Source organism: Somniosus microcephalus, chromosome 32 (assembly GCF_052327205.1).
Source record: "Somniosus microcephalus isolate GS21.2 chromosome 32, FLI_Smic_1.0, whole genome shotgun sequence".
In the NCBI taxonomy this organism is placed as follows: domain Eukaryota; kingdom Metazoa; phylum Chordata; class Chondrichthyes; order Squaliformes; family Somniosidae; genus Somniosus; species Somniosus microcephalus.
The window spans coordinates 19450303-19465542 of NC_141018.1; the positions used below are offsets into that span (position 1 = coordinate 19450303).

The 15240-nt window shown below is 46.9% G+C and overlaps 1 protein-coding gene across 1 annotated transcript in view; it reads left to right on the forward strand.

Moving 5' to 3' along the window:
- The window catches only part of LOC147097324 (semaphorin-7A-like), a 76734-nt gene extending 63087 nt beyond the window's left edge, over window positions 1-13647 (forward strand). The window contains exons 11-14 of the mRNA XM_085972199.1: window positions 3369-3484; window positions 3602-3759; window positions 5495-5550; window positions 7227-13647. Of these exons, the coding sequence (XP_085828325.1) occupies window positions 3369-3484; window positions 3602-3759; window positions 5495-5550; window positions 7227-7603 (707 nt within the window). The 3' untranslated portion in view covers window positions 7604-13647. The remainder of the gene's footprint in view (window positions 1-3368; window positions 3485-3601; window positions 3760-5494; window positions 5551-7226) is intronic.
- The last annotated feature ends 1593 nt before the right edge of the window (window positions 13648-15240 follow it).

The following is a 15240-nucleotide window of genomic DNA, read 5'->3' on the forward strand; positions in this document are numbered from 1 at the left end:
CCGAATGAGGCCCTGATATCAGTACTGAGGATGTGTTGGGCTCTCTGTGGGTGATCTCGTCCGTATCATCCATAGAACTAACTAATGCAGGTAGAACAGCTGCTTTTCCAAAGGCAGAGCCCAGCGATCTGCAAGGTGTAGCAAGTAAAGGAAGAAAGAACTTGCATTTATATAGCACCTTTCACGACCTCAGGCCGTCCAAGGGTGTTTCACAGCCAATTAATTACTTTTTAAGTGTAGTCACGGTTGTTAGGCAAATGCGGCAGCCAAAATTTGTGCTCAGCATGTTCCCACTATCAGCAATGAGATGAATGACCAGACGATCAGTTTTAGGTGTTGGTTGAGGGATAAGAGTTGTCCAGGACACCTGGAGAATGCCCCTTCTCACCTTGAAATAATGCCAGAGGATTTTTTTTACTTGAACTGGCAGACGGGAACTTGGTTTAATGTTTTGGGTACGGTAGCATAGTGTTTAAGTTACTGGACTAGTAATCCAGAGGCCTGGACTAATGATCCGGAGATATGAGTTCATAATCCCACCATGGCAGCTGGGGAGTTTAAATTCAGTCTGGAATAAAAAGCTAGTCTCAGCAATGGTGACCATGAAATTGCCGGATTGTTGTAAAAACCCATCTGGTTCACTAATGTCCTTTAGCGAAGGAAATCTGCCATCCTTACCCGGTCTGGCCTACATGTGACTCCAGACCCCCACAGCAATGTTGTGGACTCTTAACTGCCCTCTGAAATGGCCTAGCAAGCCACTCAGTTGTCACCACAACCTTCTCGAGGGCAATTAGGGATGGGCAATAAATGCTGGCCTTGCCAGCGACGCCCACATCCCAGGAACGAATAAAAAAAAATTCAGAAGACGGTACTTCTGACAGTGCAGCGGTCCCTCAGAACTGCATTGACATGTCAGCCTGGACAATGTGCTCAAGTCGGGCTTAAAACCCACAACCTTCTGAGTCAAGAAGTAAGAGTGCTACTGACTGAGCCACAGCTGAAACCTAAAACACTCTAGTCTCACCAGATAACTGAAGTCCCTCATCCCTGGTATTATTTAAATGGTGATAGATTGGGAAATGTTGATGTACAAAGAGACCTGGGTGTCCTTGTACACCAGTCACTGAAAGCAAACATGCAAGTGCAGCAAGCAGTTAGGAAGGCAAATGGTATGTTGGCCTTCATTGCAAGAGGATTTGAGTACAGGAGCAAGGATGTCTTACTACAGTTGTACAGGGCCTTGGTGAGACCACACCTGGAGTACTGTGTGCAGTTTTGGTCTCCTTACCTAAGAAAGGATATACTTGCCATAGAGGGAGTGCAGTGAAGGTTCACCAGACTGATTCCTGGGATGGCAGGACTGTTGTATGAGGAGAGATTGGGTCGACTAGGCCTGTATTCACTAGAGTTTAGAAGAATGAGAGTGTATCTCATTGAAACATATAAAATTCTGACAGGGCTAGAGAGACTGGATGCAGGGAGGATGTTTCCCCTGGCTGGGGGGTCTAGAACAAGGAGTCACAGTCTCAGGATAAGGGGTAGGACATTTAAGACTGAGATGAGGAGAAATTTCTTCACTCAGTGGGTGGTGAACCTGTGGGATTCTCTACCATAGAAGGCTGTGGAGGCCAAGTCACTGAATATATTTAAGAAGGAGATAGATAGATTTCTAGACACAAAAGGCATCAAGGGGTATGGGGAGAGAGCGAGAATATGGTATTGAGATAGAGGATCAGACATGATCATATTAAATGGCGAAGCAGACTCGAAGGGCCGAATGGCCTGCTCCTATTTTTCTATGTTTCTGTTCTGGTAAATCTTCTCTTCATCCTCTCTAAGGCCTTTAAGAAGGATTTGAAAAGAAAGGTCGACCAGCAGTCGTTTAAGAGCTCTTGGTAACAAGTAACTCTGCACCAGCCCGCCCTCAATCTCGATGTCCTCCCAGTGCATCATGCTGCACATTGGGAGCAACCTGATTTGATGATAATGAGCTGACCTTGCATTCTATTGTGAGTCCAGCTCTTTCTGTTACAGGTTTCAGTTTGCCTATTATTTAAAGAACGCAAGAGCCAAATTGCTGTACTTAACCCATGAGAATAAATAAAAGGGCCAACTGGAACCGTCAGGGGTGGTGGGAAACTGACGGAATTGGCCGCCCAGTATAAATTCTACCTGATTTCCCTTTCCATTGACTTCAGTCGGGTGGAGGGCCGAGCTGCTACCACCAGTTCACTACAGCCTCAGCAAAGTTAAATTCACCCCGAAAAAAAACTTGGATTCTCTTCACTCCGACAAATAATTCCTTACAATGCCTGGGAACACCCTCACCTCCAAGTCCCCCCTCCCAAGTCACACACCATCCCGACTTGGACATATCATCGTCACTGGGTCAAAATCCTGGACCTCCCTCCCTAACAGCACTGTGGGAGTACCTTCACCACACGGACTGCAGCGGTTCAAGAGGGCGGATCACCACCACCTTCTCAAGGGCAATTAAGGATGGGCAATAAATGCTGGCCTTGCCAGCGACGCCCACATCCCATAAACGAATTTTAAAAAAGTTTTCTAGCTGTTCCACAGAAGAACGTTATTGGTCACCTAGTACTTTGATTGCTATGGTGTCATGGGCATGGGACACGGTGATAATTTTGCAACACAATGGCACATTTTCATGCAGATTGAGTCACAGTAATGGGCAAACGCAGAGGCGGGTTACAACATCAATACAGCTTGATACCACTGCAAAAGATTAGCGATTTGAAGCTTACACAGGATTTGGCAGTAATTTGCCTTCTGGCTTTACATAAATGTGAATTTGATTATAAAATCAAGAGGAAGGTATTGTATTCTGATACAGATCAGCCATGCTCTAACTGAATTGTGGAACAGGCTCGAGCAGCTGAATGGCTTCCTCCAGCTGCTATGTTCCTATTTTTACCAGTACGTAAATGGAAAATTGATTCAACTTCTACACCGAGTATAATCTTTATCTTATGTACTGTCGGAGATGCCAACTTTCAGATGAGACGTTAAACCGAGGCCCCGTCTGCCCTCTCGGGTACACGTTAAAGACCCATGGCACTATTTCGAAGAAGAGTAGGGGAGTTATCCCCGGTGTCCTGGCCAACAATTATCCCTCAACTTAGTAAATCCAAGTTAATGATTACCATTATATACAATCAGGTGATACGATTAATCTGTTGCCATGAAGCGCCTTGGATATTTTTAAGAATATTGTAGGCCCTAGGTTCTCGTGTTGGGTTTCTTGGCCCTTCTAGATTTCAGCTGCCATGCCCTAAGGAATGAGAATTCATATTGTTTTTACATTTTTGAAACCTTGGCCCTCTTTTTTCCTCCCCCCACAGAAAATGATAAAATCCAGAAAGTTCTTGAGACCGGTCAGTCAGCCTTCACCATATCAGAACTTGAGGTTTTAAAGGAGCCAGGACCGATCTTATCAATGTCTCTCGATTCTGAAACCGTAAGTGCAAAGGTCAAGGGTCATCATCCTGACCTGGAAATGATAACCTCAATAAGAAATAATTTTTCTGTTTAACAAAAAAAACATTGAAAATATTTTTTTTCTTTTTCTTTCTAGAAGCTTCTGTACATTACCACTGCCAAAGAGCTGGTTCGGTTCCCACTGGCGCAGTGTGAAAAATATAACAAAAGCTGTGAAAGCTGTGTTATGGCCAGAGACCCTTACTGTGGATGGAATTTTCAAGAAAAGAAATGTGTCCCCTTCGCAGCTAATAAGTATGTCTTGAGAACTATTTTCTATATTTTAAATCTCTTATGCTAATTTTTTTTCAAACCACCTTCTTCCTCCTCTCATAAAGAGTTATCCCCGGTGTCCTGGGCCCATATTTATCCCTCAACCAACATCACTAAAGCAGATTATCTGGTCATTATCACATTGCTGTTTGTGGGAGCTTGCTGTGCGCAAATTGGCTGCTGCGTTTCCTATGTTACAACAGTGACTACACTTCAAAAAGTACTTCATTGGCTGCAAAGCGCTTTGGGACATGCTGAAGTCGTATATAAATATAAATTTCTCTCTAAGTCATCAGTGTGTGTGATTCCACATGAACCCACCTGTGCCTCACTGAAGAGACTTCCTCATTCATGACAGTGGGCACTGAAGGGGAAGTTTTCAAGTCAGAGTGCTTGTTCCTGTCAGTGGAGTGCCCACGACAGTGTCCAGTACAGTGCCCACGACCATTACCCATTACAGTGCCCATTACCCAGTACAAATCAGTGATTGAACTTGGAATGTTGCTGTCTGTAGAGCTCAGTGCTACACCATTTAAAAAAATTCATTCCTGGGATGTGGGCGTCACTGGCAAGGCCGGCATTTATTGCTCATTCCTAATTGCCCTTGAGAAGGTGGTGGTGAGCTGCCTTCTTGAACCGCTGCAGTCCGTGTGGTGAAGGTACTCCCACAGTGCTGTTAGGGAGGGAGTTCCAGGATTTTGACCCAGCGACGATGAAGGAACAGGGATTATATTTCTAAGTCAGGATGCTGTGTGACTTGGAGGGGAACTTGGAGGTGGTGGTGTTCCCATGCGCCTGCTGCCCTTGTCCTTCTAGGTGGTAGAGGACACGGGTTTGGGAAGTGGAGCATTCACTAACTCAGTCTATAGGATCATGAGAGGAGGAATAAAAAATGAAAGACAGTTGAAACCAGTATATCTATCTCTATATATATATAATATATATAAATATAATATGCACACACAACTTACATTTATATAGCGCCTTTAACGTAGTAGAACGTCCCAAGGTGCTTCACAGGCATGTAATCAGACAAAAGTTGACACCGAGCCACATGAGGAGATATTAGGACAGGTGACCTAAAGCTTGCTCAAAGAGGCAGGTTTTAAGGAGCGTCTTAAAGGAGGAGAGAGAGGTGGAGAGGTTTAGGGAGGGAATTCCAGAGCTTAGACGGCTGAAGGCACAGCCGCCAGTATTGAGACAATGGAAGTGGGGGATGCACCAGGGGCCAGAGCTGGAGGAACGCAGAGATCTGGGAGGGTTGCAGGGGCTGGAGGAGGCGACAGGGATAGGGAGGGGCGAGGCCGTGGAGGGATTTGGAGACGAGGGGGGTTTGCTGGACTGGGAGCTAGTGTAGGTCAGCGAGCAGATGGGGTGATGGGTGAACGGGACTTGGTGCCCATCAGGATACGGGCAGCAGTTTTCCTCACACCAAAATATTTTGTAAAAGAAGTAACCTATAAAAGCAAGAGGTGTGAGAGCAGAGAATCTGGATAACACGAATTAAAAGGAAAATTATTTTTAAATGGAAGTCTAACACTGCTCTGTCCATATCTTCCTTGTGACCCCTGTAATGAAGTTATTAAATTAGTGCTGTTTCGGGCTGTGAAGGCAGTATTGTACTAGCAACTAACCGCACAGGGAAGGATTGGAAACTGTGCAAATTCATCACCCCAGCACACAGACTCTAAACTTTATATCGTACTTCCTTTTGCAGGTACCTTGTCCAAGATCCTGAAAAAGGTGATTTCAGAAAGTGTGATCACGGAAAAGGTGAGATTGCTTTGAGAAATGATGCGCACATTCATTGCTCTGGTCACAGATTCAGGTCTCAATCCAGTTCAGAGATATATCTCATGGGCACATAAATTATGGAGGTCACTTTATTTTGTGAGTAGATGATTTCTAGGCAAGCAGCTCGAATATAATGGTGCAAAAATAATCAGAAACATTTCTAGCTGAAAGGCTTACACTTTGGTGAGAAATTGTAAGATAACCTCTCCTATTTTTAAATTTCCAAAAAGTTTCCATTTTTGTTTTTGAGTGATGAGATGACGCCCGACTTTCTTCCCCTTTTAAACATTTGGGCATCAGCCCCAGGTTATAACATTTGCTGGGGGTGAAATTAATCTGGGGTGGGGGTAGCGCAAAACCGGCGAGGGTACATCAGCTACCTGCGTCACACTCCGCCCGATTTTCAAATCCTTCCCCCCTCGGTAAAACCTGGCAAGGAAGAAGAGGAGGTCCTCCAAGGCAAGTCAAGAACTTTACGCAAGAGTGCTTCCCCCCGGGTCCGACAAGGGTTTGGCCTTCTGCTGCCACCGGATCGCCCCCTTCCCACCCAGGAAACAGTCCTGATTTCCACCCCCCCTCCCCCGCACACGACTTACCTTGGTGTTAGTGGGCGGCCTCGAGTTCCCGCGATTTTAACCGGTCCGAAACTGGTCTGTTTCAGGGCGGGGGGGGGGGGGGCGGGGGGGCGCTAGCCGGTGGGGTGCAAATAGGGCCCAGGGAGTTAAAATGGCCTGGGCCTCAAACAGATGACAGCTGTCCTGCACCTTCGCCAGAAACCCACCTCCCGATAAAATTCCCCCCCAACTGGGGTAGTTTGACCATCTTTCCCTGGGCGGGAAAACTATGGGATCAGGAGTTTGACTCCTCGCCCGAATTTTACTCTCCATCGATGTCAGCAGAGAGTGAGATTGGGCGGGATGTAAAACCAGCGTCGCATCTGATCCCAGGGGTTTCCCGCCCGGGGAGTCAGCTTAAAATGACCCCCAAGCAACAAAAACAAATCATTTGCAAAGCACCAAGTGCCCAAACAACTAAAAATATCTCAGTTGAGATAGGGGTTGACACAGGCCGTGATGAGAAACTAGAGTTAAGAGGAGGGACTTAAGATACTGGAACTACTTACACTGGAACAGAGAAAGTTAAGAGGAGATTTAATAAGAGGTTTTTTAAAATTATGAAGCGTTTTGATGGAGTGAATAGAGAAAGACTATTTCCTCTGGTTAGGGAGTCAGTGACAAGGGGTCTCCGATTTAAAATTGTCACTAGGGGAGTGAGGAGTAATGTTAGGAGAATATTTCTTAATGCAGAGAGTTGTTGGAGCATAGACTGCTTTGTAAAAGGCAGTGGTTGAGGCAAAGATCATTATAGAGCAGTTTGAAGCCAAGGAAAATACAGAGCTCTGGGGAAGGCACAGAGGAGTGGGATCAGTTTGGATTGTTCTAGCAAAGAGCTTGCACGGATACGATGGGCTGAATGGCCTCCTTCTGTGCTGTAAATGTTTAGGGTTCTCTGAGGTGGAAAGTCTGAACTGAAATAATTATAAAAAGCAGTTTAACACCAAAATATGCAGAATCTCAACAGTTCAGAAGTCTGAGTTTGTTGAAGACAGCTTTAACAAGACAGCAAACTAATGATTTCGATTTTCTTCCTCCTAGTTGGATATTTGCGTTCTTCACAGAGAAACAGTGACGAACCGGACCATGATATGCTCCTCTCTCTCCCCCTCGAAGGATATATACCAGTGTACCTGTCCTGTCCAAAGCACTCCCTTCATGCAGATTACTCATGGAAGGTCAATAACTCCAAGAAGCTGGACTGTTCTTCGGATGAAGATGAATGTCTGCTCTTCTTAAACAACCTTTCTGAAGGTGTGGGTGGCTCTTACAAATGTACTTCAAATGAAGGAGGACATGAACAGCTTCATATTTCTTATTTCATTCAGGACAACAGTGGATCTTCAGTATATTTATCCAGATACACTGTTGCTTTGTATTCTGTTTTGATGACAGTCATAGCTCTCTTTTTGCACTGAATTTGAGCAACAATTCATCTTCTTGTACCCTGGGGTTGGTCTCTTTAGAGCAGAGAAGGCTAAGAGGAGATTTGATGGAGGTGTTTAAAACCATGAAAAGTTCAGATAGAGAAAATGAAGAGAAACTGTTTCCAATGGCTGAAGGGTTGATAACCAGAGGGCACAGATTTAAGGGGTGGGATCTTTCCTTCCAGGCCGAGTTCGAGGTGGGACTGCTGGTTTTCGGGTTCTAGTCCCGCCCCCAGCGACGTCTGATGAACAGACGCTCGTTTGCCCTAATTGGCGAGCCAATTAAGGGAAAGCCGGTGTCAGATGACGTCAGTTGATGACTCTTCATCTGCCGGTTTTCTTAAAGACCTATACGCCACACTTGTTTGACAGATGAAATGTCAGTGTTTGACAGCATTGAGGTGCTGTCAAACACTGACAATCACTGTCCAAAGGTGAGCCTTTGCACTAAGGCTCTCCAATTACTCTCTCCTTAGGATAAAACAGATGGCAGCTGACACTGAGATTTGCAGAAGCCATCCAAATTGGGGAAAGCCTCTTAGCTCCCTGTGCAAATCGGGGACCTGACTCTCGGGCAGATTGGTTGGAGGCGGGTTGGGAGCGGGTTTGGGACCTGTTCCCATTTTTGGGGATTTTCCCAGCAGTCCCACCTCGAGACCCGCCTCCTCAGGGCTGGTAAAATCCAGCCCAAGGTGTTCTTATGTTTTAACAAAAATCGAACAATCTCAGTTTTGAAATTTTCAGTTGATCCCCCAGCATCCACAGATTTTTGGGGGAGAGAGCTCCAGATTTCCACTACCGTTTGTGTGAAGAAATGTTTCCTGACATCACCCCTGAACGGCCTGGCTCTGATTTTAAGGTGATGCCCGCTTGTTCTGGATTCCCCACTAGAAGAAACAGTTTCTCTCTGTCTCCCCTATCAAATCCTTTAATCATCTTAAACACCTCAATTAATCACCCCTTAATCTTCCATACTCGAGGGAGCACAAACCTAGTCTCTGCAACCTGTCCTCGTAATTTAACCTTTTTAGTAATCAGATCATTAATCAGGTCATCCATGATCTTATTGAATGGCAGAGCAGACTCGAGGGGCCGAGTGTCCTACTCCTGCTCCTAATTCATATGTATGTAGCCCCAGTATCATTCTGTGAGGTGCTGAACATTCTGAGGGGGTTTTGATAAGGAAAAACTATTTCCATTCTTTGGGGAGTGAGTAACCGGAGGGCATAAAGACCAACACCAAACAACAAGGGGCGCAGTTAGGACAATTTTTTCTTAATGCAGACTGTTGTTAGCACATGGAAACAGTGCTGGAAGCGGAATTCATAATACAGGTAGACTACCTTTTATCCGAACTTCCGAAAACCGAAACCCTCTAAAAACCGAAGGTTTTTTCGTTCAGTGTAAGTCGTGCGCACGACATGACCAGAGTGGCGCACGACTTACGCTGAGCAGAGGGTCAGCATAAGTCGTGCACACGACCCCGACCCCCGCCGACGACCCACCGCGGACCCCCCCGCGGACCCCCCCGCCGACCCCGACCCCCGCTGACCCCCCCGCGGACCCCCCCGCCGACCCCGACTCCTGCTGACCCCCCCGCGGACCCCCGCCGACCCCCCCGCCGACCCCGACTCCCGCCGACACCCCCGCCGACACCCCCGCCGACCCCGACGACCCCCACCCCCGACCCCCCGACGACACCCCCGCCGACCCGCCCGCCGACCCTGACCCCCGCCAACCCACCCCCGACAAATTTCCCAGTCTTATAAAATACCTTCCGAAATCCGAAATTTTCCGAAAACCGAAACACGGCTGGTCCCGAGGTTTTCGGATAAAGGATAGTCTACCTGTAGCTCTTAAAAGGGAAGTGGGCAAAAATTTGAATAAGAAAAATTTAAATAGGGCAATGGGAAAGGACTAAATGGATAGAGCAGAATGCACCGTCATTCCATGATTCTCATTTTGCATACCTCTTAAATGAGCCGAAGAGGGGCCAGGGGACATCCTAGAAGCAGGTGCAGCAGGCGGTTAGGAAGGCAAATGGTATGTTAGCCTTCGTAGCAAGAGGGTTCGAGTACAGGAACAAGGATGTCTTGCTAAAGTTGTACAGGGCCTTGGTGAGACCGCAACTTGAGTATTGTGTGCAGTTTTGGTCACCTTACCTGAGGAAGGACGTTCTTGCCATGGAGGGAGTGCAGCGAAGATTCACCAGGCTGATACCTGGGATGGCAGGAATGACGTATGAGGAGAGATTGTGTCGATTGGGCTTATACTCACTGGAGTTTAGAAGATTGAGAGGGGATCTCATCGAAACCTATAAAATTCTGTCAGGTCTGGACAGACTAGATGCAGGAAGGATGTTTCTGATGGCCGGGGAGTCCAGAACCAGGGGTCATAGTCTAAGGATAAGGGGTAAGCCATTTAGGACTGAAATGAGGAGGAATTTCTTCACCCAGAGAGTGGTGAATCTGTGGAATTCTCTGCCACAGAGGGCGGTGGAGGCCAGTTCATTAAATATATTCAAGAAAGAATTGGATATATTTCTTGAGGCTAAAGGGATCAAGGGATATGGGGAGACGGCAGGGACAGGGTACTGAGTTTGGATGATCAGCCATGATCTCATTGAATGGCGGAGCAGGCTCGAAGGGCCGAATGGCCTACTCCTGCTCCTATCTTCTATGTTTCTATGTATGTTTCTATTCACCCAGTCTATTCACCCGCGCTAGTTTCTAAATGTTGACCGTTTGTTACTGGAATCTTTCCATGTGTTGAACTTTCTGGTAATTACCAGGGCAAAACCGGACAGTTTCTGGGTGTCACCTACGTGAACCTGTCAGCAATTAATCCATCAGCAATCAAATATGGAAATTGCAAAGTTGAAAATAGCTCAGAATAGTTGTTAACAGGAATCTGAGAGCTCCATATTGTTTTTTTTATTCGTTCCTGGGATGTGGGCATCGCTGGCAAGGCCAGCATTTATTGCCCTTCCCTAATTGCCCTTGAGAAGGTGGTGGTGGTGGTGGTGAGACAACCGAGTGGCTTGCTAGTGGCCATTTCCGAGGGCAATTAAGAGTCAACCACATTGCTGTGGGTCTGGAGTCACATATAGCAGGCACCTCAAAGCACTGGAGAGGTACCACCAACGCTGCCTCCGCAGATCCTGCAAATCCATTGGCAGGATAGGCGCACCAACGTCGGTGTTCTCGCTCAGGCCAACATCCCCAGCATCGAAGCTTTGACCACGCTCGATCAGCTCCGATGGACGGGTCACATCGTCCGCATGCCCGATACGAGACTCCCAAAACAAGCGCTCTACTCGGAGCTCTGGCACAGCAAGAGAGTCCCAGGCGGGCAGAGGAAACGTTTCAAGGACACCCTCAAAGCCTCCTTGGAAAAAGTGCAACATCCCCACCGGCACCTGGGAATCCCTGGCCCAAGACCACACAAAGTGGAGGAGAAGCATCCGGGAAGGTGCCGAATGCCTCGAGTCTCTTCGCTGGGAGCAAGCGGAAGGAGCGCACGTCAACCCCACCCACCCGCCTGCCCCACCTGTGACAGAGACTGTAGGTCCCACATTGGACTCATCAGTCACCTGAGAACTCATTTTTAATGTGGAAGCAAGTCATCTTCGGTTCCGAGGGACTGCCTAAGAAGAAGATAGGCCAGTAGATTTCCTTCCCTAAAGGACATTAGTGAACCAATTGGGATTTTACGACAATCCAGTAGTTTCATGGTCACCATTACTGATACTAGCTTTTTTATTCCAGATTTATTTTAATTGAATTTATTTAAATTCCATAACTGCTGTGGTGGGATTTAGAACTATGCACCAACAGGTCATTAGTCCTGACCTCTGAATTACTAGTACCAGTAACATAACCACTATGCTACCGTTCCCTGTCAATATAAATGTAAATATTTTACCATACTCTATTCTAAGACAGAATACCTTCTAGGTAGAAAAGGAAAAGAAGCCTTGGCGAGTTGCTGCAGTGCATCTTGTAGATGGTACACACTGCAGCCACGGTACGCTGGTGGTGGAGACAGTGAATGTTTAAGGTGGTGGATGGGGTTCCAATCAAGCGGGCTGCTTTGTCCTGGATGGTGTTGAGCTTCTTGAGTGTTGTTGGAGCTGCACTCATCCAGGCAAGTGGAGAGTATTCCATCACACTCCTACTTATGCCTTGTGGATGGTCAGGAGGTGAGACACATGCCACAGAATACCTAGCCTCTGACCTGCTCTTGTTGCCACAGTATTTATGTGGCTGGTCCAGTTACATTTCTGGTCAATGGTGAGCCCCCCAGGGTGTTGATGGTGGGGAATTCGGCAATGGTAATGCCGTTTGTGAAGTGAATCATTCTTGTGGAGTCCTGAAAGAGCACATATCAAAGGCCCAATTTGACGCAGTGTAAATCGTTACTTCAGCTCTGAAAATGAACTCATTTAAGAGACAACTAGATGGTGGGAGGAATCGGGCTGTTAAGGGTGGCTGATCTAAGATAGGCCGAATGGCCTTCCTTATCCGTAAGCATCTTGTGAGAACAACAATTCTCAGTAGTATGGGCACGCTTAGCGTGAAAGATGTTATTTTGGTGTGGATGTTGTGACAAGATAAAGGGTGGAGGGAGAACTGTATGGTTGGAAGTGAAAGCACAAGCAGCACTATGACAACTGATTAGAGTTGCACAGCGTGAGCTGCTCCAGGCCTTGTGAAATTGAAACAGAGCACAAAACCTGTGGGGCAGCCTGACGCTGCGCCCTGTCCCGCCTCAGCCATGCCATGGAGTCCTCAAGTGTTTGAAAGGTGGGCTGTGGCCTCCAAGTTGTATGGAGCATTCTAGATTTGAGCAGCAGGGACTGGGGGCTCGTTTCCAATGACGACAGTGATGGTGGGGGGAGGGGAGCAGGTGACGCCGCTGAAGTGCAGCGATTGGGCAAAGGGCATCGTCCTCTTAAATGGCGCCTTCACCTTCAAGCTTTAGGCTTGGTTGTATTTAGCTCGGTGATGTTCGGACGAGTCACCTCAGATATCGCGTTGCGGACTAGAGATTGTGGCCCGGAATGGATTTTAATAAAATTCGTGTGCATCATTGGCAAGGCCAGCATTTATTACCCATCCCTATTTTCCCTTCAGAAGCTGGTGGTGAGCCGCCGCCTTCTTGAACCGCTGCAGTCCGTGTGGTGAAGGTGCTCCCACAGTGCTGTTAGGGAGGGTGTTCCATGATTTTGACCCAGCGACGATGAAGGAACAGCCGATATATTTCCAAGTCAGGATGGTGTGTGACGTGTGTGTGTGTGTGTGTGGTGGTGTTTCCCATGCGCCCGCTGCCCTTGTCCTTCTCGGTGGTATTGGACAAGAGTTTTATTTTGGCTGGCTTTTTCTAAAGACTGCTGCCGGAGTCTTTCAGTGAGGTTTTGTGATCTGCACTTTGAACAACTTGCTAATAAAACAAGCATTTGCCCTGCAACTCAATATGCTTCAGCTTGTTCACACACCACTGAACGTGTGAGAGAAATGCTACACAGCACAAAAAACAAAACTCACAGACAAGCGATCGAACTTCAGCCGCTATTACTTCGAGCATATGTGTTATTTGAATTGTAACGCGGATCAGGCTGGGTGTTATCCTTCGTACTACACTCTCAATGTGTTGACCTGTATCTAACATGATTTCTTTCAACTTGTATGTAACCCATTCTAGCCTAGGTTACACTAAACTAGTGCAATATGCATGTCCCCTTTAAATGTAGCAAACTCCAGCTGTTTTTTTTTATCCTGCCTTACTCGTAACCGAATCCTTTCAATAATTCCACAACACAATATTTTATTTTCATGAAACCGGTGTATACTTGGGTTGACGTTTGTGAAATACTCAAACCTCACTTTTGTGCGGTTTGATAAGTTTTGAGCCCTTCTGTTACTTCCATGCTAAGTTATTCCCTTTATTTATGTGTATATTGTAGTTACGTGCATAGCTTTGACTAAAACAAGCTCCATACGTATATATCACATTTTAATAAATGTTGAAATGCAGATTTGTGTTATCCCATGGGTTGCTTTTTTCTGAAAAAAAATAGGGCTTTTTGTCAGGTTTGATGTTGAATGGAGCACAATTGCAGAAATACAACAGCACATTGCATTTACATAGCGCCTTTAACGTAGTAAAACATCCCAAGGCGCTGCACAGGAGCGTTATCAAACAGGAGGTGTTAGGTCAGAGAAGTAGGTTTTAAGGAGCGTCTTAAAGGAGGAGAGAGAGAGAGAGAGATGTGGAGAGGTTTAGGGAGGGAATTCCAGAGTTTAGGGCCGAGGCGGCTGAAGGCACGGCCGCCAATGGTGGAGCGATGAAAATCGAGAATGCACAAGAGGCCAGAAATGGAGGAGCGCAGAGATCTCGGAGGGTTGTAGGGCTGGAGGAGGTTACAGAGATAAGAAACATAAGAACATAAGAAATAGGAGCAGGAGTAGGCCATTTGGCCCATTCAATAAGATCAAGGCTGATCTTCTACCTCAACTACACTTTCCTGCACTATCCCCATATCCCTTGATTCCCTTAATATTCAAAAAGATAGGAGGGGGCGAGGCCATAGACGGGTTTGAACACAAGAATGAGAATTTTAAAATCGAGGCGTTGCCGGACTGGGAGCCCACGTAGGTCAGCGAGCACAGGGGCGATGAGTATAAAAACAAGAAACGTTGTAAACACACAGCAGGTCAGTCACTGTCTGATATTAAGGCTCGTTCCCTTATATTATCTTTTCAGTTGCTGACTAAGTAGCTTTGTACTTCCAGTATTTCCTATTTTAAGCCTGGGCGAGTTGTTGCAGTGCATCTTGTAGATGGTACACACATTTCTCAGAACTTTAATTTTAAATATCGGAACCTGCCTCTATATCTGAGTTCAGACTAGCTAGTGCGAGTATTCTTTCTCTTGTTGGCCCTGGGTGTTTCCTCTGTGTGTTTTGCCTCTCCCAGGATATTACATGGCTGTGGTGAGGAGGCGGTGATGCTTTGGCCATCATGAGTGTGGGGCAGGCTTGATGGACCAGCTGGTCTTTTCTTGCCCGTCAATTTCCTAGGTCCGTAAGTGACTGGTGTGACTAATGCTGCCCGACTGAAAGGCCTGCGGCAGTTTAAAGGGCGGGAGCTCCATTCTGGCTAAAGGGAAAGTAAGACTGTGAGACAGCAACCGACACTCGTGAGGGCAGCCTGTTATTTCAGACCGGGCTGTGGAAGGTTTTATTAGAGCAAGTGCTCCAGTGGGGGAAGACCCGGACGGCTATCATTGACGAGCCATATGAATGGGTGAGGGTGCGAGGCGTGAAGTAATGGCGTATATATTTTTTAAATTTGCTTATGGGATGTGAGCATCGCTGACAAGGCCAGCATTTATTACCCATCCCTATTTGCCCTTGAGAAGGTGCTGGTGAGCTGCCTTCTTGAACCGCTGCAGTCCGTGTGGTGAGGGTACTCCCACAGTGCTGTTAGGGAGGGAGTTCCAGGATTTTGACCCAGCGACGAGGAGGGAACGGCGATATACTTCTAAGTCAGGATGGTGTGTGACTTGGAGGGGAACTTGGAGGTGGTGGTGTTCCCATGCGCCTGCTGCCCTTGTCCTTCTAGGTG